This window comes from Lonchura striata, chromosome 31, assembly GCF_050655825.1.
Source record: "Lonchura striata isolate lonStrDom1 chromosome 31, ASM5065582v1, whole genome shotgun sequence".
Classification (NCBI taxonomy): Eukaryota; Metazoa; Chordata; class Aves; order Passeriformes; family Estrildidae; genus Lonchura; species Lonchura striata.
In genome coordinates this window covers 8,962,219-8,983,377 of record NC_140733.1, presented here as the reverse complement: position 1 = coordinate 8,983,377, position 21,159 = coordinate 8,962,219, and the positions used below count along the sequence as shown (strand labels likewise).

Sequence of the window (21,159 nt, the reverse complement as noted above, 5' to 3'; positions counted from 1 at the left end):
GCGCGCGTGCGCGGGGGTGGGGGGCGCGAGAAAAGGCGGGAAAAGGGGGGGTGGGGGAGGGGCGAAAGCCTGAGGGGAAAAATGGCGGGAAAAGGATCTGAGGGGGAAAATGCACGAAAAAGGAGAAAATCCGGGAAAAAGGGGCGGCTGAAGGTACGGGGAGGAAGGGAGGGCGTGGGGATGAGGGCGGGAGGCAGGGTGGGGATACGGGGGGAGACTGAGGGGAAAAATGGGAGAGAACAAAGCACGAGAGTGAGGCAAAAATGGACAGAAAGTGAGGGCGGAAATGATGGCAGAGGATGAGGGGGTTTATCGTGGAAAAAGGAGATTTGAGAGACCGCACTGCTCCCTAGATTCCCTGGAATGGGGCTGGGGGTGAGATCCCTTCTCCCCATGGATCAAACAAAAGGAACAGCCCCGAGTTGTGTCAGGGGAGGTTTATTCAGGAAAGTCCCTGGAAAGGGTTGTCCCACCCTGGGGTTATCCCAAAAAAAGCCGGGATGTGGCACATGGGGACGCTGTTCAGGGGTGGCCGGGTTGGATTTTGATGATCCCAAAGGTTTTCTCAGCTTTTCCATGGAAGGGGGTGAGAAGAGGGAGGATGGGGAGGGATGGAGGAAGGAAGGGATAACATGGAAAGAGGGGTGAGGGTTGGGAGGGAAATGAGGGATAAATTGGGGATGGGGGAATGAAATGAGGGATGAACAGCTGGGAGAGGGGAAATGAGGGATAAATTGGGGATGGGGGAATGAAATGAGGGATGAACAGCTGGGAGAGGGGAAATGAGGGATAAGTGAGGATGGATCCCTCAGATCCCCCCAGATTCCTTACAGCTCCTCATCCCCAAAAACTCCTGCCAAAAGTTCCCATTGTTGAGCTCTTTTCCCTTTTTCTCCAACCTGAATTAACCAAGTGTCCCCAAATTCATCCCTCAGGACCGAGGTCACCCACAGACCCCACGGCGAGCGTGGTTTGACGGCAGCTTCCAGGTGAGTTTTCCTTTCCAGGTGAATTCCTCATTTATTTCCAGGTGAATTCCACATTCCAAGTGAGTTCCTCACTTCCAGGTGAATTCCCCATTTATTTCCAGGTGAATTCCTCTCTCTTTTTCCTCCTTATTTCCACATCCTACCTGGGTTTTTTTTCCCTGTTTGCTGGGAATTTGCATTTCTCCCCCAAGGTCACCCCCTGGTCAAACCTTCCTCCTCCTCCTCCTCCTCCTCCTCCTCCTCCTGGTAATCCCAGGCCGGCTGTTGCTCCGGCTCCGTTCCCGGCTCCGGCCACGCCGGGGGTCAGGCACTGACCGCTGGCGTGGGCGGCGTTAATCCAGCGGAAATCCCGGGATAACGAGGAAATTGGGAGGGAGGCCTGTGCCCCTGCTGGGGTTAATGAACGATTCCATCCTTGATTGAATCCGGAGTTATTCTCCAAAAAGGGAGGGGGAGCTGAGTCAGGGCTGCTCCGGATGACTCAAATTCTTGGAATTGGGAGCAAATCAGCAGCTGTGGTTTGCATAAATCATTAATTCGGGGAGTGATTAATTAGGGGAGAAGTGAAGGAGGCTCCAGTCCTGTGGAAAGGGATCCCAAATGATTTATTCATTAATTAAAAGTTAATTAAGGAATTTGGTATTTTTTTTTTTGCAGGAGATGAGATTGAGGGAAAAAAAAACATTTCAGGGATAATAACACTAATTTTGGGGATAATTTCAGGGGTTTATAGCAAGTTGGTCTGGGGGGTGTGGGAGGGAGGGAAGAGAGAAAGGAGGGGAGGGGGGAGAAAAGAAAAATCACCTTTTCAAGGTTAAAAATACCCCAAATTTGATAAATTAAAGGAGCTTTTCCAGGACTGGAGCAGAGAGAACAGAAACGAGTGAACGAGATCCCAGATTAAAGCTGGAGCACCCCAAAAGTCAGCCCTGGGTTGTGGAAGGGAAAAAAACGGGACACAAAAGGGACAAAACAGGAAAAAAAGGGGATTTTGGCTGATTTTGATTATTTCGAAACCGCTCCGGCAGCGACGGTTTCGCAATTCCTGGGCCGAGGTGGGGCACAAACAGCTCCATCTTCAAATCACTGATTAAGGTGGAAGCCAGGAAAACTGGGGTGAAATCCAGGAAAAAAAGTCCATCCACATTGTCCCAGCCCAGCTCGTGTTGGAAAACCCCCAAACCACAGAAATCCACCCAAAATGAGCCGTGCTGGGCTGGCTTCCCTTCACGTTGGTCCGAGTGGCAGCTGTGGAGTGTCTGGAGCCACCTTCCCATCCCAATCTCTGGGGTTAATTAATCACAAACGTCCCGGGGGTTAATTAATCGCAAACGAGGCTCTGAAACGGCTGGAATTGATTTGGCGAGGAAAAATCCCAAAATAAATAAAATGTGGACAGAGTGTGGGGGGAGAAAAGAGTTCAGAGCAGGGAAGAGTTGGACCAAATAGAAATTAAACCTGATCGAGCCCAATCAACCTCGGTCTGCTAATTATTTTACAGACGAAAACGTTGGGAAATGGGTTTATCCCCAAATTCTGGGTGTTTGCACCAAAAGCGGTTCGGGTTTACCGACGCAGAGGGGGAGGGGAAGGAAGAGGCGGGACAAGGGTTCGTTAAGGAGAATCTAATGAGTCATTAGTCAGATAATCTAAATTAGACTCGCTGGTCAGGAGGGGCCCGACTCTGCCCTGGGGGGATCCCGGCCTCATTCTGGGCTCAAACTCCCCGGAATCGGGAAAGGATGGAATTTGTGACAGGAGCCTGGGCAAGGAGGCCCCGCGAATCCCCCCCGTCACCAGCAGCGTGTCCAGCTGGGTTTTTGTCCCGTTCCCCAAAATCCAGCTGGAATTCCCCGTTCCCGCCGCTCCCAAACAGTCGGCGGCGGATCCGTCGGCCCGGATCGGGATTTTGGGTTGGTTTTGCGTCTCCTCGAGGATTCCCAGCCCAGCCCCGCTCCTGCCGGCCCCAGAGGGGTTTTTTGGCCCCTCCGTGGATTGAGTTCCTAAAACAAGAGCCCTGCTCCTCCACGGGGACTTTTGGCTCCTCCACGGGGAGTTTTGGCTCCTCCACGGAGCCCGGGGGAGATTGCCCCGTCTGGGATTTCCAAAGGATTTCACGGAGCAGGAGTTGAAGTGACGGCGCCGTGACGGTTCAGAACAAACCCCGCTGCGCCCCCAAATCCTCCTGGCCGGAATCTTTGGGAATTCATCCCAAAAGAGGAATTCATCCCGTGGGGTCTGACGGACACGGGGTCGCGTTTCCCGTGGTCAGCTCTGGCACTGAGGAGAGCTCGGGGGTTCTGCCCTGAGGGTGAACCCTCACCCGGCGAGAGGAAAGGCGGAAAATGAGCTGGGATCCGAGCTGGGATCTGAGCTGGGATCTGAGCTGGGATCCGAGCTGGGATCTGAGCTGGGATCTGAGCTGGGATCTGAGCTGGGATCTGAGTTGGGATCTGAGCTGGGATCCGAGCTGGGATCTGAGCTGGGATCTGAGCTGGAATCAGAACTGGGATCTGAGCTGGAATCAGAACTGGGATCTGAGCTGGAATCCGAGCTGGAATCAGAACTGGGATCTGAGCTGGGATCTGAGCTGGGATCTGAGCTGGGATCCGAGCTGGGATCTGAGCTGGGATCTGAGCTGGAATCAGAACTGGGATCTGAGCTGGAATCAGAACTGGAATCCGAGCTGGGATCTGAGCTGGGATCCGAGCTGGGATCTGAGCTGGGATCTGAGCTGGAATCTGAGCTGGGATCCGAGCTGGGATCTGAGCTGGGATCTGAGCTGGAATCTGAGCTGGGATCCGAGCTGGGATCCGAGCTGGGATCTGAGCTGGGATCTGAGCTGGAATCTGAGCTGGGATCTGAGCCGGAATCTGAGCCAGAATCCGAGCTGGAATCCGAGGTGGGATCTGAGCTGGGATCTGAGCTGGAATCAGAACTGGGATCTGAGCTGGGATCTGAGCTGGGATCTGAGTTGGAATCCAAGCTGGAATATGAGCTGTAATCAGAGCTGGGATCTGAGCCGGAATCCGAGCGCCGTGTCCGAAAACCGCCCCGCATCCTGCTCGCCATCCTCATCCTCGCCGTCCGCCTCCCCGCGCCGTCACGTCCGGATCTCCGGGCGGGCGCCGCGCTCGGCCCGGTGCCGGTCCATGACCCGCAGCACGTCCTCCAGGATGGACGGCCCCAGGTCCACGTGCAGGGACAGCAGCGAGCCGGCGTGCGCCGGGAAGGGCTCGGCCTCGCCGGCGCCGGGCCGCGGGGACGACGGCGGCGCCGGGGCCTCGTCCGGGCGCAGCCGCGGGGGTTTCGGCGGGGCCCGCGCCGCGGGCAGGCTCAGCGCCCGGGCGGCGCCGAGCGCCGGCAGCGAAACGGCGTTCTGGAGCGGCGGCGCCGCGCGCGAGGACTCCAACGGCGCCGCCGCCCCGCCGCGCTCGGCGTCGCGGCCGCCGGGCAGCAGGTGCAAGTTGCCCTGCAGGAAGGAGATGTCCCCGAAAGCGTCGCTCTGGCCGCCGCTGCCCACGTGGATGGTGTGGCGGAAGTCGCCCAGCGGCGGGCTGATCATGTCCGAGGACAGGATGTCGCGCAGCTTCTCCTTCTTGCCCTTGCGGCTGCCCCGCTTCAGGTAGATCGGCACCTTGGTGGACATGGCGGCCGCCGGCACGCGGCCCAGCTGGCCGGCTCAGGACAGCCTGCGGAGGAGTGGGGGAAAGGCTCAGTTCCTCACCCTCCACACAATCCCAGACCTTCCCTTGGGGCATCCTCACCCTCCAAACCAATCCCAGACCTTCCCTTGGGGTGTCCTCACCCTCCAGACAATCCCAGACCTTCCCTTGGGGTGTCCTCACCCTCCAAACCAATCCCAGACCTTCCCTTGGGGTGTCCTCACCCTCCACACAATCCCAGACCTTCCTCTGGAACATCCTCACCCTCCAGACAACCCCAGACCTTCCCTTGGGGCATCCTCACCCTCCAAACCAATCCCAGACCTTCCTCTGGATCTTCCTCACCCTCCAAATGAATCCCAGACCTTCCCTTGGGGCATCCTCAGCCTCCAAACCAATCCCAGACCTTCCCCTGGATCATCCTCACCCTCCACACAACCCCAGACCTTCCCTTGGATCATCCTCACCCTCCAAACCAATCCCAGAACTGTCCTCACCCTCCACACAATCCCAGACCTTCCCTTGGGGCATCCTCACCCTCCAGACAACCCCAGACCTTCCTCTGGATCTTCCTCACCCTCCAGACAATCCCAGACCTTCCCCCAGAGGCGCAGGTGGAAGCCAGGCGCGGGTGGGAGGGAGGGAAGCAGGGAAATCCAGAGGATTTGTGATTTTGGGGAGGAGCCGGGCTGTGCACTTGGAGGTCGGGAGAGCAGAGTGCTGGGAAGAGGCGTTTTTAACCCAAAAGGGATTTTCTCACCCCGTCTCTCGGCCCCACCCAGTAAAAACCAGAGATTTCGGGGATCTGGGGCCACAAGGGGAAGGAAGTTGGGGTTTTCCCGTTTCAGTCGTCAGCTCTGAGCTCAGCCATCGGATCTGGGCCGCATTTTCCAGCTCTGGGGAGAAATGAGGCAAAAATGGGAATTTGTGGTGCCGTGAATGTGTCCAGCTTTGGGAATTGCCTCAGTGGGAGGGAAAAGGGATGGAAGGAGTTTGGGGCCGCCAGAAGGTTCCCTGTTAAATCAGCAAGTGGGGAGTTCCGGAGGTTTTCACCCTTATCAGGAATTTTCAGGGGAAAAGAATTCCATCCACCCCTGTTTTTGTAAGGGAGCAGCAGTGAGGGATTTAGGGACACCCTGAGGGGCCCCTCCCGGAATTCGACCCAGAAAAGCCCCGGGAGGATTTATCCCTAAAAACAACAACACCACCGAGGGCCCGAGGGATGGAAAATCCCATTTCCCCTTCACCGCTCCAAACCTCCCCCAGCCGACTGCTGCCCGCCTGTCCCTGCTTTGGGGAATGTTCCCTCATCATTCCTTGTTTTTAGGGAATATTCCCTTATCATCCCCCGTTTTTAGGGACTATTCCCTTATAATTCCCTGTTTTTAGGGACTATTCCCTTATCATCCCCCGTTTTTAGGGAATATTCCCTTATAATTCCCTGTTTTTAGGGACTATTCCCTTATAATTCCCTGTTTTTAGGGAATATTCCCTTATAATTCCCTGCTTTGGAGGAATACTCCCTTATTATCCCATTTTAGGGACTATTCCCTTATAATTCCCTGTTTTTAGGGAATATTCCCTTATCATCCCGTTTTTAAGACATTTATCCTGTTTTCATGGAATTCCCTCCTTCCTCTCCCGTTTCCATGGAATTCTCCCCCATAATCCCCCGTTTCCATGGAGTTCTTCCCTGTTTTCACAGAATTCTCCCCTGTTTTCATGGAGTTCTCCCCATTATCCCGTTTTCATGGAATTCTCCCCCATTTTCATAGAGTTCTCTCCCGTTATCCCCCGTTTTCATGGAATTCTCTCCCGTTTTTCCCCCCATCCGCCCAGACCCCGTTACCAACCGGCGCTGGCGCCGCTCCCGAGGCCGCGAGGGGAGGGAGGGGAGAGGGTCCGGGAGGGGAGGGGAGAGGGTCCGGGAGGGGAGGGGAGGGAGGGGAGAGGGTCCGGGAGGGGAGGGGAGAGGGTCCGGGAGGGGAGGGGAGGGAGGGGAGAGGGTCCGGGAGGGAGGGGAGAGGGTCCGGGAGGGAGGGGAGAGGGTCCGGGAGGGGAGAGGGTCCGGGAGGGGAGAGGGTCCCGGGCGGTCCCGGGGATCGGGGCACGGCCCCGGCCCCGTCCGGCGGCTCCGGGCAGGAGAATCCTGACGGTGCAGAAGCGGCGCCGCTAATCCCGGGATTAGTGCGGGACGGGCGGGAGGGGCGGGGACAGGGATGGGACAGGGATGGGGACAGGGATGGGACAGGGACAGGGATGGGGACAGGGATGGGGATGGGACAGGGATGGGACAGGGATTGGGATGGGACAGGGACAGGGATGGGACAGGGATTGGGATGGGACAGGGACAGGGATGGGACAGGGATGGGGATGGGATAGGGATGGGACAGGGATGGGACAGGGATTGGGATGGGGATTGGGACAGGGATGGGACGGGGATGGGGACAAAGGGACAGGGACAAGATTGGGGACAGGGATAGGGATGGGACAGGGACAGGGATGGGGATGGGACAGGGATGGGGACAGGGATGGGACAGGGATGGGACGGGGATGGGGATGGGACAGGGATGGGGACAGGGATGGGACAGGGATGGGGACAGGGATGGGGACAGGGATGGGGACAGGGATGGGACAGGGATGGGGACAGGGATGGGGACAAAGGGACAGGGACAAGATTGGGGACAGAGACAGGGACGGGGACAGGGAATCTTCCTCTGGAATCACATCCACACCGGTGCCGCGGGGAAGCACCGCGGCCATTGGAAAAAGGGGAACGTAGGGCAAAAAGTAGGATTGAAGTGGAGAAAAAAAAGTGAAATTGTAGGGAAAACAAACAGGGCTGTAGGGAAAAAAAAATGGAATTCTAGGAGGGAAAATGGGTTTGTGGGGGAAAGAAGTGGATTTGGAGGGAATAAGGTGGATTTGGAGGGAAAGAAGGCTGTGAAATGTGGATCCCCAGGTGTGCCTGGGGCTGACGGGGATGCCTGTCCCGGTGCTCCGGGATTTTTGCCTCCTGGAAATCTCCGGCAGCCCGAACAAGGCCCCGGTCCCTCCCCCGGGCCGCTCCCGCGCGGCTGCGCCGGGACAAAGCCCCGGAACGTTCCGGGAGCTCCGGGAGCTCCGTTCCCTTTGTGCTGCCAGAGGGAAACCCCTGCAACGGGCGACTCCAGCCCCAGAATCCCCTCCTCTGGAATTCTTTAGGATTTTATTTTTTTTTTTTTCCTCCCCCAGGCAAATCCTGTAGGGAGATCCGGAACAGGTGAAAAATGGGCTGGAAAAGGAGGAAAACCGTGAAGAAAGCTCCAAAAAAACCCCAATTTCTGGGAGTTTCCACCCCTGAAATCCCAGGAGAACCCAGGACACCCCAGAAGGAAGAGTCAGGAACGAGGAAAACAGGGAAAAAGAGCAAAAAACAGGGGAAAAAAGGGATGTTTTCCCCAGGATCTGAGTGGGAGGAGCTCCAGGAGGTGTTTCCAGGACTCCGACCCTTGGAATCGCCTGAATCAGCAGATTCGATTCCCACGGAGGAAAATTTGAGGAATTTTCCCCTGTTTCCATCAATTCCGGCTCCAATGGAGGCTATCCTGTTCCTTTTCCACCCGTTTTTGGTGATTTAGGGTTTGGATTGGGAGGAATTTGGGCTCTTTCTCTGAAATTACAGGAAAATTTTGGTCCTTTTTCAGCACTTTGGGCTTCAGCCCATCCAGGTTTTTCACTTTCCACCTGTTCTTGGAAATTCAGGCTTCAGCTCAGGAAACATTTGGGATTTTTTTTGCCTCTTGCCACAAATTTACCTCTCACAACCTGGACATTCCGTTCCTTTTCCACCTGGTTTTGGAAATTTCTACCTCAATGTGAAATTTTCTGCCCATTTTCAGCCCCTTGAGCTTCAGGACCTCAACATTTTTACATTTCCCACTGTTTTTCCGTAAAAAATCCTCACTTCCTGCCCATTTCCAGCATTTTGGGCCCTGCCACACAGAAATTTGGGGGGTTTTTAGCCAATTTTCAGGCATTTTGGCACTGTCTGAGCAGCTCTTCCCCACTCCGGTGTCCCCACGAGAAATCCCATCCACATTTTTCCCCAAGCGGGGATTCGGGGATGGAATGAAATTCCTTTTCCCATGGGAATGGCCCGAGGGAGGAGCAGCCTCCAAGATCTCCTGGGGTTCCTCCCATTCCTCCCCTCCTGACCCGTTCCAGCCTTTTTTTGGTGCCCGATTTTAAATCCCCGCCTCCGGATTCGCCCCCGGGAAGGAGATTTGCCCCGGGGTCGTGCCGCGGGATGGATTTTCCCGAAAAAAGATGGAAATGCCCCATTGTCCTGCGGTCCCGAGCGGCCCAGAGGAAGAAGAGCCCTTTGGGATGAAGGTCCTGGGGTTTTTTGGGGAACGGGGATTTTGGGAGCGGCGCCAGGACCCGTCCGTGGGATCCGGCCCCGCGCTGGCCACGGGAAAAGCTGGAATTGGTTAAAATCGGTTAAATCCGGGAAAGAATTCCCTGCTCCCGCCCCACCTCGGGGATCCAGCGGAGGGTCCGGCGCGGGGGCAGCGCGGCGCTGACAATTCCATGGGGACTGCGGGACCTGCCGGGTCCTCCCTTTTCCCAGGAAAACCCTCGGGACAATCCCAGGAAAAGCCGGACGATGGGGAAGGAAGGAAGAAGTCTCGGCCTCGGCCACACCCCGGTGTCCGCGGTGCCAAAAAATCCAGGGAAAAAACCGAAATCCAGGGAAAGCAGCGGCGGCTGCGTCGGGCGGCTCCTCCCGGGCCGGGATTCCCGGGAAGCGGCGCTGGGAGCGGCCGCGGCTGGGAAAGGGATCGGAGCCCGGCCGGGACACTCCGGAGCGGCGCCTCGGGAATCCGGGGCTCGGGAATCCAGAGGTTCGGGAATCCGGGGCTCGGAAATCCAGAGGTTCGGGAATCCGGGGGCTCGGGAATCCAGAGGTTCGGGAATCCAGAGACTGGGAAATCCAGAGGTTCGGGAATCCGGGGGTTCAGAAATCCAGAGACTGGGAAATCCAGAGGTTCGGGAATCCGGGGTTCGGAAATCCAGAGGTTCGGGAATCCAGAGGTTCGGGAATCCGGGGGCTCGGGAATCCAGAGGTTCGGGAATCCAGAGGTTCGGGAATCCGGGGTTCGGAAATCCAGAGGTTCGGGAATCCGGGGTTCGGAAATCCAGAGGTTCGGGAATCCGGGGGTTTGGGAATCCGGGGATTCTCCTGCTCGCAGGAAAAAACGCCCGGAAAGCGCCGGGCAGGGATCCAGGGGCCGTTCCGGGGCCGTTCCAGTGGCTATTCCATGGATCCAGGAGCTATTCCAGGGATCCAGGAGCTGTTCCAGTGGCTATTCCATGGATCCAGGGGCTGTTCCAGGGATCCAGGAGCTGTTCCGGGAGCTATTCCATGGATCCAGGAGTTATTCCAGGGATCCAGGGGCCGTTCCAGGGATCCAGGAGCTGTTCCAGGGATCCAGAGGCCGTTCCAGGGATCCAGGAGCTGTTCCATGGATCCAGGGGCTGTTCCGGGGATCCAGGGGCTGTTCCAGGGATTCAGGAGTTATTCCATGGATCCAGGAGCCGTTCCGGGGATCCAGGGGCTGTTCCGGGAGCTATTCCATGGATCCAGGAGTTATTCCAGGGATCCAGGGGCCGTTCCGGGGATCCAGGGGCCGTTCCGGGGCCGTTCCGCTGCTCTAAGCCGGGAGCAGGCGGAGCCGGGGAGCTCCAATTAAGCGCTGGTTTAATTAAGCCGGGAAGCGGGGAGGAGGTGGGGGAGGGATCCGCTCTTTTTTCCTGATCCAAGGAAGGAATCGCCGCTTTCCCTTTAAATCCGGGACGCGACAGCGCCGCGGACGCGGCCGGGGGCAGGAGGGGCTGCGCCCGCGCTCCCCGCAGCATCCCGGGAATCCGAGCGGATCCTTCCCCCGTTCCCTCCCCTCCCCTCCCTTCCCTTCCCCTCCCTTCCCTTCCCTTCCCTTCCCTTCCCTTCCCTTCCCTTCCCTTCCCTTCCCCTCCCCTCCCCTCCCTTCCCTTCCCTTCCCTTCCCTTCCCCTCCCCTCCCTTCCCTTCCCTTCCCTCCCCTCCCCTCCCCTCCCTTCCCTTCCCTTCCCTTCCCTTCCCTTCCCTTCCCTTCCCTTCCCCTCCCTTCCCCTCCCCTCCCTTCCCTTCCCTTCCCCTCCCTTCCCTTCCCTTCCCTTCCCTTCCCTTCCCTTCCCCTCCCCTCCCTTCCCTTCCCTTCCCTCCCCTCCCCTCCCCTCCCTTCCCTTCCCTTCCCTTCCCTTCCCTTCCCTTCCCTTCCCTTCCCTTCCCTTCCCTTCCCTTCCCTTCCCTTCCCTTCCCTTCCCCTCCCTTCCCTTCCCTCCCCTTCCCTCCCCTTCCCTCCCCTCCCCTTCCCTTCCCTTCCCTTCCCTTCCCTTCCCTTCCCTTCCCTTCCCTTCCCTTCCCTTCCCTTTTCCCGAATTCCCGGCGGTGTCACCTGCGGACCTCGGGATTGGGATCGGGGCCGGGATTTGGGATCAGGATTTGGGATCAGGATTCGGGATCGGGGCCGGGATTTGGGATCAGGATTTGGGATCAGGATTCGGGATCGGGGCCGGGATTTGGGATCAGGATTTGGGATCGGGATTTGGGATCAGGATTCGGGATCGGGATTTGGGATCAGGATTTGGGATCAGGATTCGGGATCGGGGCCGGGATTTGGGATCGGGATTTGGGATCAGGATTTGGGATCAGGATTCGGGATCGGTCCCGGCGCAGCCGCTCCCGAGCGGATCCCAGGCCCCCATCCCGGCCTCGCTTCCCTTCCCGGGAATTCCCGGAGCTCCCTCGGCCTCTCCTCTGGGAAGGAGCCCCGAAAATAAATCTGGAAAAACCCCAGCGGGACCGGCTCCCTCCCCAAAACCCTCGGAATTCCCGAATTAAATCCCGAATTAGGGATGGATCGTACGGTGGGGGCTCTGTGGGGGGGAAGAGTCGAAATTCCCCAAATCCCCCCAGGACCCGGCTCTGGCTCTTCCTGCTGCTGTTTTAACCAAAATCGGAGTTTTTCCAAGGGAAACCGAGGCGGGGGGAGGAGAACCCAAGGGGAAACCTGGGAGGGAAAGGGATTCTGCTCCCCTCCCCTCAGGTGCAAAAAAACCCGAAAATAAAGCTGGAAATGAGAGGAAAGTAAGATTTTATGGATGTTGGAAAAACTGTATTTGATTTGGGGTGAGAAGTGCTGGAATTGGGCAAAGAGCAGAGGAGGAACCGGGAGGTGACCTTGGCACTTCCCAACTGCTCCATGCAGATATTTAGGGAGAAAAAGGAGATTTTTGGGAAAATTCCGGCCACACAGCAGAGTTGTGAGTTTCCCTTCCCAGCCCCAATTTTCTCTGGTTTTCCCCCAAAATCCACCCCTTGGATTTATCTTTTCCCATAGGAAATGACACCGGGACAGGCAGAAACTTTAATTAATTTTCACCTTCATCATCATCATCATCATCATCAATTTGGGGCAAAAATTTTGGGAAAAGGGTCAAAGCCAGACCCGCAGCTGTTTTTTCCTGGGAAGCAGCAGGAAGCAACACCAGGATTCCACAATTAATTGGTTCTGGACTAATTAAACTCCAAGTTCCCTAATGAGGTCACCGAAGGCAAAGGGTGACGCCAGGACAGGGAGGATCCCACGCCCGGACTCCGCTTCCCAAATTCTGTTTTACTGGAGGTGAATCCTGAATCCTCCTGGGGAAATCCTCCACGTGCCAAACGGTTCTGGGGCTTTTAAACCGGAATTCATTCCAGCAGTTTTAACTGTAATTCCAGGAGTTTTAACCAGAATTCCCAGAGTTTTAACCAGAATTCCAGGAGTTTTAACCAGAATTCCCAGAGTTTTAACCAGAATTCCAGGAGTTTTAACCCCAATTCCTTCCCCTGCAGCCCTGGGTGGGAACGGGCAGAGCTGGGAGCTCAAATCCTCACGACCTGGGCGGCCACGCAGGGGCTGCTCCGGGGGGCGTCCCTGGGAATGTCCCTGGGAATGTCCCTGGGAATGTCCCTGGGAATGTCCCTGGGAATGTCCCCGGCATTCTCTGCAGGATTGTCCCCGGTTCTGTCCCCATCCCTGTCCCCGGTTCTGTCCTCGTTTCTGTCCCTGGTTTTGTCCCCGTTGTTGTCCCCATTTCTGTCCCCAGTTTTGTCCCTATCCCTGTCCATGTTTCTGTCCCCATCCCTCTCCCCATTTCTGTCCCCAGTTTTGTCCCTATCCCTGTCCCCTGTTCTGTCCTCGTTTCTGTCCCTGGTTTTGTCCCCAGTTTTGTCCCCATCCCTGTCCCCGTTGCTGTCCCCCGGCCGCTCTCTCCGCAGCAGCAGCCGCCCGTAGGTGCCCCCGGCCTGGCCCTTGGTCAAGCGCCCGGGGTTGATGCAGACACAGCCCAGGACGTCCTGTGGGGGACACGGACACGGATGGGGACACGGACACGGACACGGATGGGGACACGGACACGGACAGGGATGGGGACAGGGATGGGGACACGGACACGGACACGGATGGGGACACGGACAGAGGACAGGGGACAGGGACACGGACGGGGACAGGGATGGGGACACGGACACGGACGGGGACACGGACAGAGGACAGGGGACAGGGACACGGACACGGACAGGGACAGGGATGGGGACATGGACACGGATGGGGACACGGACACGGACGGGGACACGGACAGGGACAGAGGACAGGGGACAGGGACAGGGATGGGGACATGGACAGGGAACAGGGACAGGGACAGCGGACAGGGACAGGGATGGGGACATGGACACGGATGGGGACACGGACACGGATGGGGACACGGACAGGGACAGAGGACAGGGAACAGGGACAGGCAATGGGGGACAAGGATGGGGACAGGGACAAGGACATGGGACAGGGATGGGGACAGGGATAAGGGACAAGGATTGGGACACGGATAAGGATGGGGGAACAGGACAGGGAACAGGGACGGGGATGGGGACAGGGACAGGAGACAGGGACAAGGACAGGGGACGGGCACAGGGACAGGGCTGGATTCCTGACCTTGACGAAGAAGCGCAGCTCGGACGGCGTCACCAGGACGTCGGGGGTCACCGGCAGCGCCGCGAACGCCGCCAGCGCCTCGAAGTCCACGTTGAGCTCCTCGGAGGGCGGGTACAGGGGGTAGAAACTGCAGGGGGGGTTTTGGGGAGAAAAAAGGGGGTTTTGGGGAGGACGGAGGAGTTTTTGGGAAGGCAGAGAGGGTTTTTGGGGAGGAAAGAGGGTTTTTGGGAGGTCCTCACCTGCGCTGGGTCAGGATGTGCCGCAGGATCCGCGTGAAGCGGTCGGAGACGCCGGAGGAGCTGTGGGAGAAAGGGGAGGGAAATGGGTGAGAAAAGGGAGGAAACAGGAAAAAAAGGATGGGGAAAAAGGGGAAAATGGGAAAGGAAAACAGGGGGAAAGAGGGGATTGGGGGGGGAAGGGAAGAGAGAAAAGGCAGAGGAGAAAAGGGAAAAAAATGGGGAAAATGCTAAAAAATTGGGGGAAAGATTAAAGAAAGGAAGGGGAAAGGTTAAACAAAAAGGAGAAAAGGTCCAAAAAAGGGGGAAAAGGTTAAAAAAGAGGCACCTGCTGATCTCCTCAGCCCCCATGTGGAAGAGGAGGTCGGTGGAGGTGAGGCCGAAGATGACGCCGTCGATGTCCAGGGTGCAGGGCTCGGGCACCAGGAGCACGCGCTGGACACACGGACACGGGGCTGGACACACGGACACCCCAAACCCGGCCAGGGCACCCCAAACCCGTCCAGGACACCCCAAACCCAGCCAGGACACTCCAAACCCAGCCCAGAATGCCCCAAACCTCCTAAAATGCTCAAACCCCACCCTGGAATGCCCCAAATCTGCCCTGGAATGCCCCAAATTGGCCCTAAATCACCTCAAAACTGCCCCAATCCCACCAAGTTTCCCTTAAACCCCCAAAATGTTCCCCAAAATCCCCAGGGCCGAGCTAGATTTTCTGCAGGAACGTCAGATCTGCTCCTGAGGGACAAAGAATCATTAAATGAAGTAATTTGAACCCAAAAAGGGCTGGGAGGGGCGTTGGGAGCTCTGGAATTCCAATCCCAAATCCTTTGTCCCCCTGGAAGCTGCAGCAGCAGCAGCAGCAAAAGGGGAATTTCAGCCCAAATCCCAGCTGGGGTTTGCCAGGAGGGGTGGGGAGCTGCTGGGAATGGATTTTTTGGGGGGGAAAAGCGGAATTTTGGGGCAGGTACCGCTTTGTCCTCCTTGGGCAGGTTGGGGAAGGAGAAGGGCGGCTGCGGATACACGAAGTCGTGGGACACGTCCCGGAGCGAGGGCACCAGCACCAGCTGGGAGCCAGCACTGCGGGAGGGAAAAAGGAGAGAATTTTGGGGTGAAAAGCAGCACTTTTGGGGAAAAAGAGCCCCGTGGGGATGGGGAATTTGGGGCTGTTTCCGTGGCCACCTCCTGGTGCCCTCGATGATGGTCCCGAGGCAGAGGCGGAACACGTCGGAGAAGGGGCTCAGGAGCTGGCAGCTCTGGATTGGGGGAAAACAGCGGGATTGGCACAATTCCCCTGATTTTGGGGATCTGCTGCTGCCCCAGATCCGCAGGGATTGAGGGGGTTTTGGGGGGACCCCTCCTCACCTCCACCTGCTTGTGCTTGGCGTCCAGGAACGGCCCAAACTGCGGAGAAATGGGGAAAAGCAGCAAAGAGTCACTTCAAATCACCGCCCAGAAAGGATAATTTTTAATAATTCTCATCAATGAACCCAAATTTTAGCCCACACCCCTAAAATTTTAGGACAAAATGAGACCAAAAAGTGGAAATTGCTGAAACGGATGCATTGTGCCCAGGCAGGGAATCAGGATTTGACTCCTAGGGCAGCATTTGCTCTTAAAATTGAGCTTTTCTGTCACTTTGGGGTGAAAAACGGGGATTTTGGGGATTGCTGGGTGAAAAGTGAGGGGTTTTGGGCACTCCCAGGGTGAAAAATGGGTGTTTTGGGGTTCAGAGATGGGATTTTAATGTGAATTTTCCAGGGTTTGGAGCCTCCCAAGCGTCTCGAGGCTGCGGGGTCGGGGTGAGGGGTGCAGGATTGGGTTAATAACGATGGAGGTAATTAAATATTAATGGTTAATGAGGTTAATTGTCCTCACCAGGATACAAACGTCGGGGCGGTCACGGGCCACGACCTCCAGGAGGTCACTGAGGGGCTCGAAGGTGATGCTGTCCGAGGGCGTGAAGGGGCCACAGGCCACCAGCACCATCCTCTGCTCTGGGGAAAAAAGAGGGTTTTGGGGAAAAAAACGGAGTTTTTGGGAGAAAAAATGGGATTATTTTTGAGAAAAAAGGGGTTTTTGGGGAGAAAAAATGGGTTTTTGGGGAGAAAAGGGGGTTTAGGAGAAAAGGGGGACGTTTAGGAATGAACAGGGATGGAAAATGGGGCGGTTTGGAGACAAAAAGGAGGGTTTGGGGGATGGAAATGGGAATGTGGGGAGGAAAAAAGGAGGGATGAGGAGAAAAAGTGGCTTGGGGAGAATAAAAAAGGGGGATTTAGGGACAAAAAAGGAGATTTGGGATCCCAAAATGGGGGTTTGGGGATGAAAAATGAGTTTGAGAGGGGAAAAAGGAGGGATTTGGGGGTAATAAAGGGAGTTTTGGGGACAGAAAGGGAGACTGGGGAAGGAAAAGGGGGAGATGGAGAATCCAAAGGGCACTTTGGGGGAAAAAAAAGGGGATTTGGGGACAAAAAAATGAGGATTTGGGGACAAAAAGTGAAGGCCCCAGGGCTCACCTGCCATTGGCTCCGTGGGGGTGTGGAAGGGCAGAGGGACCCCCTGTGGGAAACCAGGAGGGTCCAGAAATGCCCCAATCCCACCCCAAATGTCCCAATCCCACCCCAAATCCCCGGGGTCACCTCGTAGAGCTTGGTCACCACCATCCTCCTGCCCGTGCTGTTGGTGCCTTCCAGGGCCACCACCTGTGGGACACCGGGATTGGGGGAAAACCGCGGGAAATCGGGAAAAAGCGTGGGAACCAAGGAAAAGGATGGGAACTGGGGGAAAATGTGGCAGGGATTGGGGAAAAGGGGTAGGAATTGGGGAAAAAAAGACAGGAAAGGGGGAAAGAAGCAAGAATGAAGGAAAAGGAGCAGGAATTGGGGAGAACAGGGTGGGAATTGGGGCAAAGGGGCAAGGAGGGAAGGGGGATCCCCAAAGCCTCACCTGTCCCGGGAACAGGGAATATTCCGGAAGCTCCGAGAGGTCCAGAGGGACCTCGGCTCCCCCCGAGTGCTCCCGGTCCCCCACCAGCAGCACGGATTTGGTGTTGAGCTTCCCGTTCCCGTCACAGCCGATCTGCCCCAGCACCGTCACCGGCTCCTAGGGACCCGAACGGGGGGTTAACCCCAAACGGGGGGATTAACCCAAAATGGGGGGGTTTCACCCCAAAATGGGGGGGTTTCACCCCAAAATGGGGGGGTTTCACCCCATAACAGTGGCTGGGGTCTCACCTGAGCCGGGAGCACAGCGGAGCTGAAGCTGTCCAGGCCGTGGTGCCTCTGCAGGACCTCCCCGAGCTCCTCCACCCGCCCGGCCAGCGCTGGGAGGGGACCCTGGTGTCACCAACACCCCCTGACCCCACCGGGGTGACCCTGGTGTCACCAACACCCCCTGACCCCAACAAGGTGACCCCGATGTCACCAACACCCCCTGACCCCAACAGGGTGACCCCGATATCACCAACACCCCCTGACCCCACCAAGGTGACCCTGGTGTCACCAACACCCCCTGACCCCAACAGGGTGACCCCAATGTCACCAACACCCCCTGACCCCAACAGGGTGACCCTGGTGTCACAAACACCCCCTGACCCCACCAAGGTGACCCTGGTGTCACCAACACCCCCTGACCCCACCAAGGTGACCCTGGTGTCACCAACACCCCCTGACCCCTGACCCTGACCCCACCAAGGTGACCCCGATGTCGCCAACACCCCCCGACCCCACCCCGGGGTGCCGGTGCCACCTTCCCGCACGTCCAGCGCCTTCTGGAACATGCTCTTGTAGGGTTTGCTGAGGCTCTGCTCGGGCTGGCCGAAGATGGTGACGCCGCAGCCGCCGCGGCCGCGCCAGGCCAGGCCCTGGCCGGAGCCGAGCGAGGCCACGACCTCGCCCCGGCCCCCACGGGACGAGTATTTCTGGGAGGGGGTGACACTGTGGGGACACGAAAAACAGGGCTGGTTCAGGCCTGCGCTTGTCCCACCCTGAAACTCGGTGAGGTTTTGGGTTAATCTCCTGTTCTGAGCACGAAATGATAAATTGGAGCTTAGAGGGATGAATTCCCTGATCTGTGAGCAGGGCGTTTTAACAGGTTAACGAGGTTTAAACACAAGTGTTTGTAACTTTAAAGACTTTGTGATTGCAAGGAGGTCAGTGGGAATTTAACCATGCCCCCCTAAATTTACAGAGCTTCAAAAGGCTCCATCTTCCATAATGGTGTGATTTTAAGGGGAAGGAAGAAAAGAGGGAAAAGGGATTCAGGGAAGCCCCCCAGGCCCCTCACCCACCTCGGGGAGAAGCTGCTGGGGGAGAAGAGCCCGTAGGGGCTGCGGGACGGCGCCGCTCGCTTGGGCCGCGGCGTCTCCGGGGTGGAGTTGCTGCGTTTCTGGGAGCCCTGCAGGGAACAGGCGCAGCAAAAGGACATTCCCAGGCTGCTCTGGAGGCAAGCCCCGCGGCTTTGGGGCGGTGCCCACCTTGGACGGGGTGGTGTAGGCGTCCAGCAGCTCGTCCTCCTGCTCCTCGTCGAGGCTGGCGCGCGTTAAGGGGCACCAACGCTGCAGGTTTGGGGTGAAACTCCCCCAGGAGCCCCAAATCCAAGAATTCCTCCCATTCCCAGCCCCCTGCGGGGGATCTGTGACAGCTCACGGCACCCCACTTTCTGCCAGACCCCCCCCAAAGGGCTCGGGATCTCCGGGGAATGTCGGGATGTCCTCGGGATCACCTCGGGATGAGGGATACAGCTCCTGGAGCGAGTGGATGTCGTGGAGGAGCCCGCGGCGCTCGTCCCGCCCGCGCCGGCCGCGGCTGCCGCGCTTGGCCAGCACCTGGGGCAGCAGGACAGGGTTGGGGGGATGGCGAGTGCTCCCCGCCATCCCGGGGGCTCTGGGGAAACCAGGAGCTGGGAACTGGGGACCCCCACCTCGTGCTCGAAGGCGTCCAGGCCCTCGGGGGTGAGCTGCAGGTCCAGGTCTTTGCTGGTGACGAAGGCCAGCAGCTCGTTGGCCAAGGCCACCGGGCCCAGCCTGTGGCTCAGGCACAGCTCCACCACTGCGGGGACAGAGGGGTCCCAAATCCCAGCCAGACCCCCCAGAAAACGTTTGGGTACCTCCGAATCACCCCCTCAAGCCTTTGTGCCCCCCAAAACCCCCCACAACAGCCCTCGGTGACCCACATAAACCAAATAATCCCTCACAGCTCCCCCCACACCCCCAAACTCCCCCTCAGCGCACCCCAAACCTCCAGACAGACCCCAACACCCCTCACAGCCCCTCTGACACCCCAAAACTCCTGACAGACCCCAACACCCCTCACAGCCCCTCTGACACCCCCAAACCTCCTCTGACAGCCCCCCACTGCCCTCACAGCTCCCCCCAAACCCCCAAACCTCCAGACAGACCCCAACTCCCCTCTGACACCCCCAAACCTCCTGACAGACCCCAACACCCCTCACAGCCCCTCTGACACCCCCAAACCTCCTGACAGCCCCCAACTCCCCTCACAGCCCCTCTGACACCCCAAAACTCCTGACAGACCCCAACACCCCTCACAGCCCCTCTGACACCCCCAAACCTCCTCTGACAGCCCCCAACTCCCCTCACAGCCCCTCTGACACCCCCAAACCTCCAGACAGCCCCCAACTCCCCTCACAGCCCCTCTGACACCCCCAAACCTCCTGACAGACCCCAACACCCCTCACAGCCCCTCTGACACCCCCAAACCTCCTGACAGACCCCAACACCCCTCACAGCCCCTCTGACACCCCCAAACCTCCTCTGACAGCCCCCCACTCCCCTCTGACACCCCCAAACCTCCTGACAGACCCCAACACCCCTCACAGCCCCTCTGACACCCCCAAACCTCCTGACAGCCCCCAACACCCCTCACAGCCCCTCTGACACCCCCAAACCTCCAGACAGACCCCAACACCCCTCACAGCCCCTCTGACACCCCCAAACCTCCTCTGACAGCCCCCCACTCCCCTCACAGCCCCTCTGACACCCCCAAACCTCCAGACAGACCCCCACTCCCCTCACAGCCCCTCTGACACCCCCAAACCTCCTCTGACAGCCCCCCACTCCCCTCTGACACCCCCAGACCTCCTGACAGCCCCCAACACCCCTCACAGCTCCCCCCACACCCCCAAACCTCCTCTGACAGACCCCCACTCCCCTCACAGCCCCTCTTACACCCCCAATCTCCTCTGACAGGCCCCCAACACCCCCTTCCTCCTTCCCAAGTCCCCCCATCTCCTCCTCCCCCCAGGCCGCGCCCCTCCCGTAGCCCTCACGCTTGTCGGGCACTTCCTCGCCGTCGCAGCGCAGCTCGAAGAGCCGCAGCTCCCTCAGCACCGCCTCGGCCGTCACCGGCTCCGGGCCCCGCTCCGGCTCCGCCATGGCCGCGCTCGAACCGCGCGGGCGCCGCTCCGTGAGGGGAGGGCGCGGCCACACCAAATAAGGAGAAAAGGGCGTGGCCACGGCGAGGAAAGGGGCGTGCCCATTCATAATTAGACGGAACGGACCAATAGGAGCGCGATGGGCGGGAAAGGGGCGTGGCCAGGTGCTGCCCATTGGGGTGGGAGGGGAAAAGGGCGGGAGGGAAAAAGGGCGGGAAAGTTCGCGCCCTCAGAGCGCCGAGGGGGCGGGGCTGAGGCGGCTCTGAGGGAACCCGGGGCGCGACCGGGCCTGATGAGTGGTGGATATAATTCACGCTATTTCTAGTGTGATATTCAATATTTGTTGGAGTATACACGTGTTATGTGCGGTAGATACAATTTGCGTCATTTTTAGTATGATATATGTGATATTGAACATTTGTTGGAGTATACACGTTTGTATTAGGAGTCCCCCACACCCTTCCAGGCAAAACCTGGTGTGTGTTGAAACACAATTTACAAGCAAAAGGATGTGGCTCGGCCAGGAGATGGGACATGTCTGCATGATCATCACATAAACTACCAGAGATGGAAATCCTCGGGCAGATCCATGTGAATGCAGCGTTCCCATAAATTTCATCAAGGGATTCACCAACTCCGGACACTGAATTGTTCCTCCTCATCACCAAAACAGAAAATCTTATTAACCTATGGACTCTGAATGGAAGAAAAGACCGATTGCTGAAATCCTGGCCTCAGGTGGAATTTTCCCTATAAAAACCGCTCGTGCCAGGCTGGAGGTGTGGGCATAGAGAAAACCTCTGCTGAGGCTGACTCCTTGTTGC

The 21,159-nt window shown here is 57.9% G+C and overlaps 2 protein-coding genes and 2 long non-coding RNA genes across 10 annotated transcripts; 2 read left to right on the top strand and 2 right to left on the bottom strand.

The window, feature by feature from the left end:
- Window positions 1–21: 21 nt before the first annotated feature.
- On the top strand, window positions 22–9,932 carry LOC146764899 (uncharacterized). Its single transcript, XR_014950585.1, has 4 exons — window positions 22–153; window positions 936–989; window positions 7,889–9,698; window positions 9,763–9,932. It is a non-coding gene; the product is annotated as an uncharacterized LOC146764899 (long non-coding RNA).
- Window positions 3,071–9,312, bottom strand: LOC144245850 (cdc42 effector protein 2). Of its 6 annotated transcripts, none has more exons than XM_085563951.1 (3): window positions 6,508–6,551; window positions 5,415–5,550; window positions 3,071–4,681 (listed from the first exon to the last, which is right to left on the bottom strand). In XM_085563951.1, the coding sequence occupies exon 3, from the start codon at window positions 4,636–4,638 to the stop codon at window positions 4,093–4,095; it is 546 nt and encodes a 181-aa protein (XP_085420077.1). In that variant the 5' UTR covers window positions 4,639–4,681; window positions 5,415–5,550; window positions 6,508–6,551; the 3' UTR covers window positions 3,071–4,092. The 6 variants fall into 6 exon arrangements, with proteins under 6 accessions (XP_085420077.1, XP_085420078.1, XP_085420076.1 ...); XM_085563949.1 differs by lacking the exon at window positions 6,508–6,551 and adding an exon at window positions 9,173–9,312 and having other exon boundaries at window positions 3,690–4,681; window positions 5,232–5,550; XM_085563948.1 differs by lacking the exon at window positions 6,508–6,551 and adding an exon at window positions 9,173–9,312 and having other exon boundaries at window positions 3,872–4,681.
- Window positions 9,933–11,814: 1,882 nt separating the features above from the next.
- LOC146764897 (DNA polymerase alpha subunit B-like) lies at window positions 11,815–20,395 on the bottom strand. Of its 2 annotated transcripts, none has more exons than XM_085563903.1 (18): window positions 20,231–20,395; window positions 18,863–18,990; window positions 18,682–18,767; window positions 18,417–18,471; window positions 18,231–18,337; window positions 17,690–17,877; window positions 17,176–17,264; window positions 16,889–17,044; window positions 16,582–16,644; window positions 16,459–16,501; window positions 15,821–15,939; window positions 15,308–15,346; window positions 15,125–15,198; window positions 14,914–15,022; window positions 14,271–14,377; window positions 13,946–14,005; window positions 13,707–13,833; window positions 11,815–13,078 (listed from the first exon to the last, which is right to left on the bottom strand). In XM_085563903.1, exons 1-18 carry the CDS (start codon window positions 20,334–20,336, stop codon window positions 12,605–12,607), a joined length of 2,130 nt encoding a protein of 709 aa, XP_085420029.1. In that variant the 5' UTR covers window positions 20,337–20,395; the 3' UTR covers window positions 11,815–12,604. The 2 variants fall into 2 exon arrangements, with proteins under 2 accessions (XP_085420029.1, XP_085420030.1); XM_085563904.1 differs by having other exon boundaries at window positions 11,815–12,448.
- LOC146764898 (uncharacterized) lies at window positions 13,528–15,804 on the top strand. Its single transcript, XR_014950587.1, has 2 exons — window positions 13,528–13,817; window positions 14,287–15,804. It is a non-coding gene; the product is annotated as an uncharacterized LOC146764898 (long non-coding RNA).
- Window positions 20,396–21,159: the final 764 nt, after the last annotated feature.

Bases quoted from the DNA above. Each gene is read 5' to 3' on its own strand.
- LOC144245850 (XM_085563949.1), bottom strand. From the start codon at position 4,638: ATGTCCACCAAGGTGCCGATCTACCTGAAGCGGGGCAGCCGCAAGGGC.
- LOC146764897 (XM_085563903.1), bottom strand. From the start codon at position 20,336: ATGGCGGAGCCGGAGCGGGGCCCGGAGCCGGTGACGGCCGAGGCGGTG. The intron at 17,878-18,230 runs GTGGGTGAGGGG...GTGTCCCCACAG, and splicing joins CCCAGCAGCTTCTCCCCGAG to TGTCACCCCCTCCCAGAAAT. The intron at 16,502-16,581 runs GTGACCCCGGGG...GGTTTCCCACAG, and splicing joins TGGTGACCAAGCTCTACGAG to GGGGTCCCTCTGCCCTTCCA.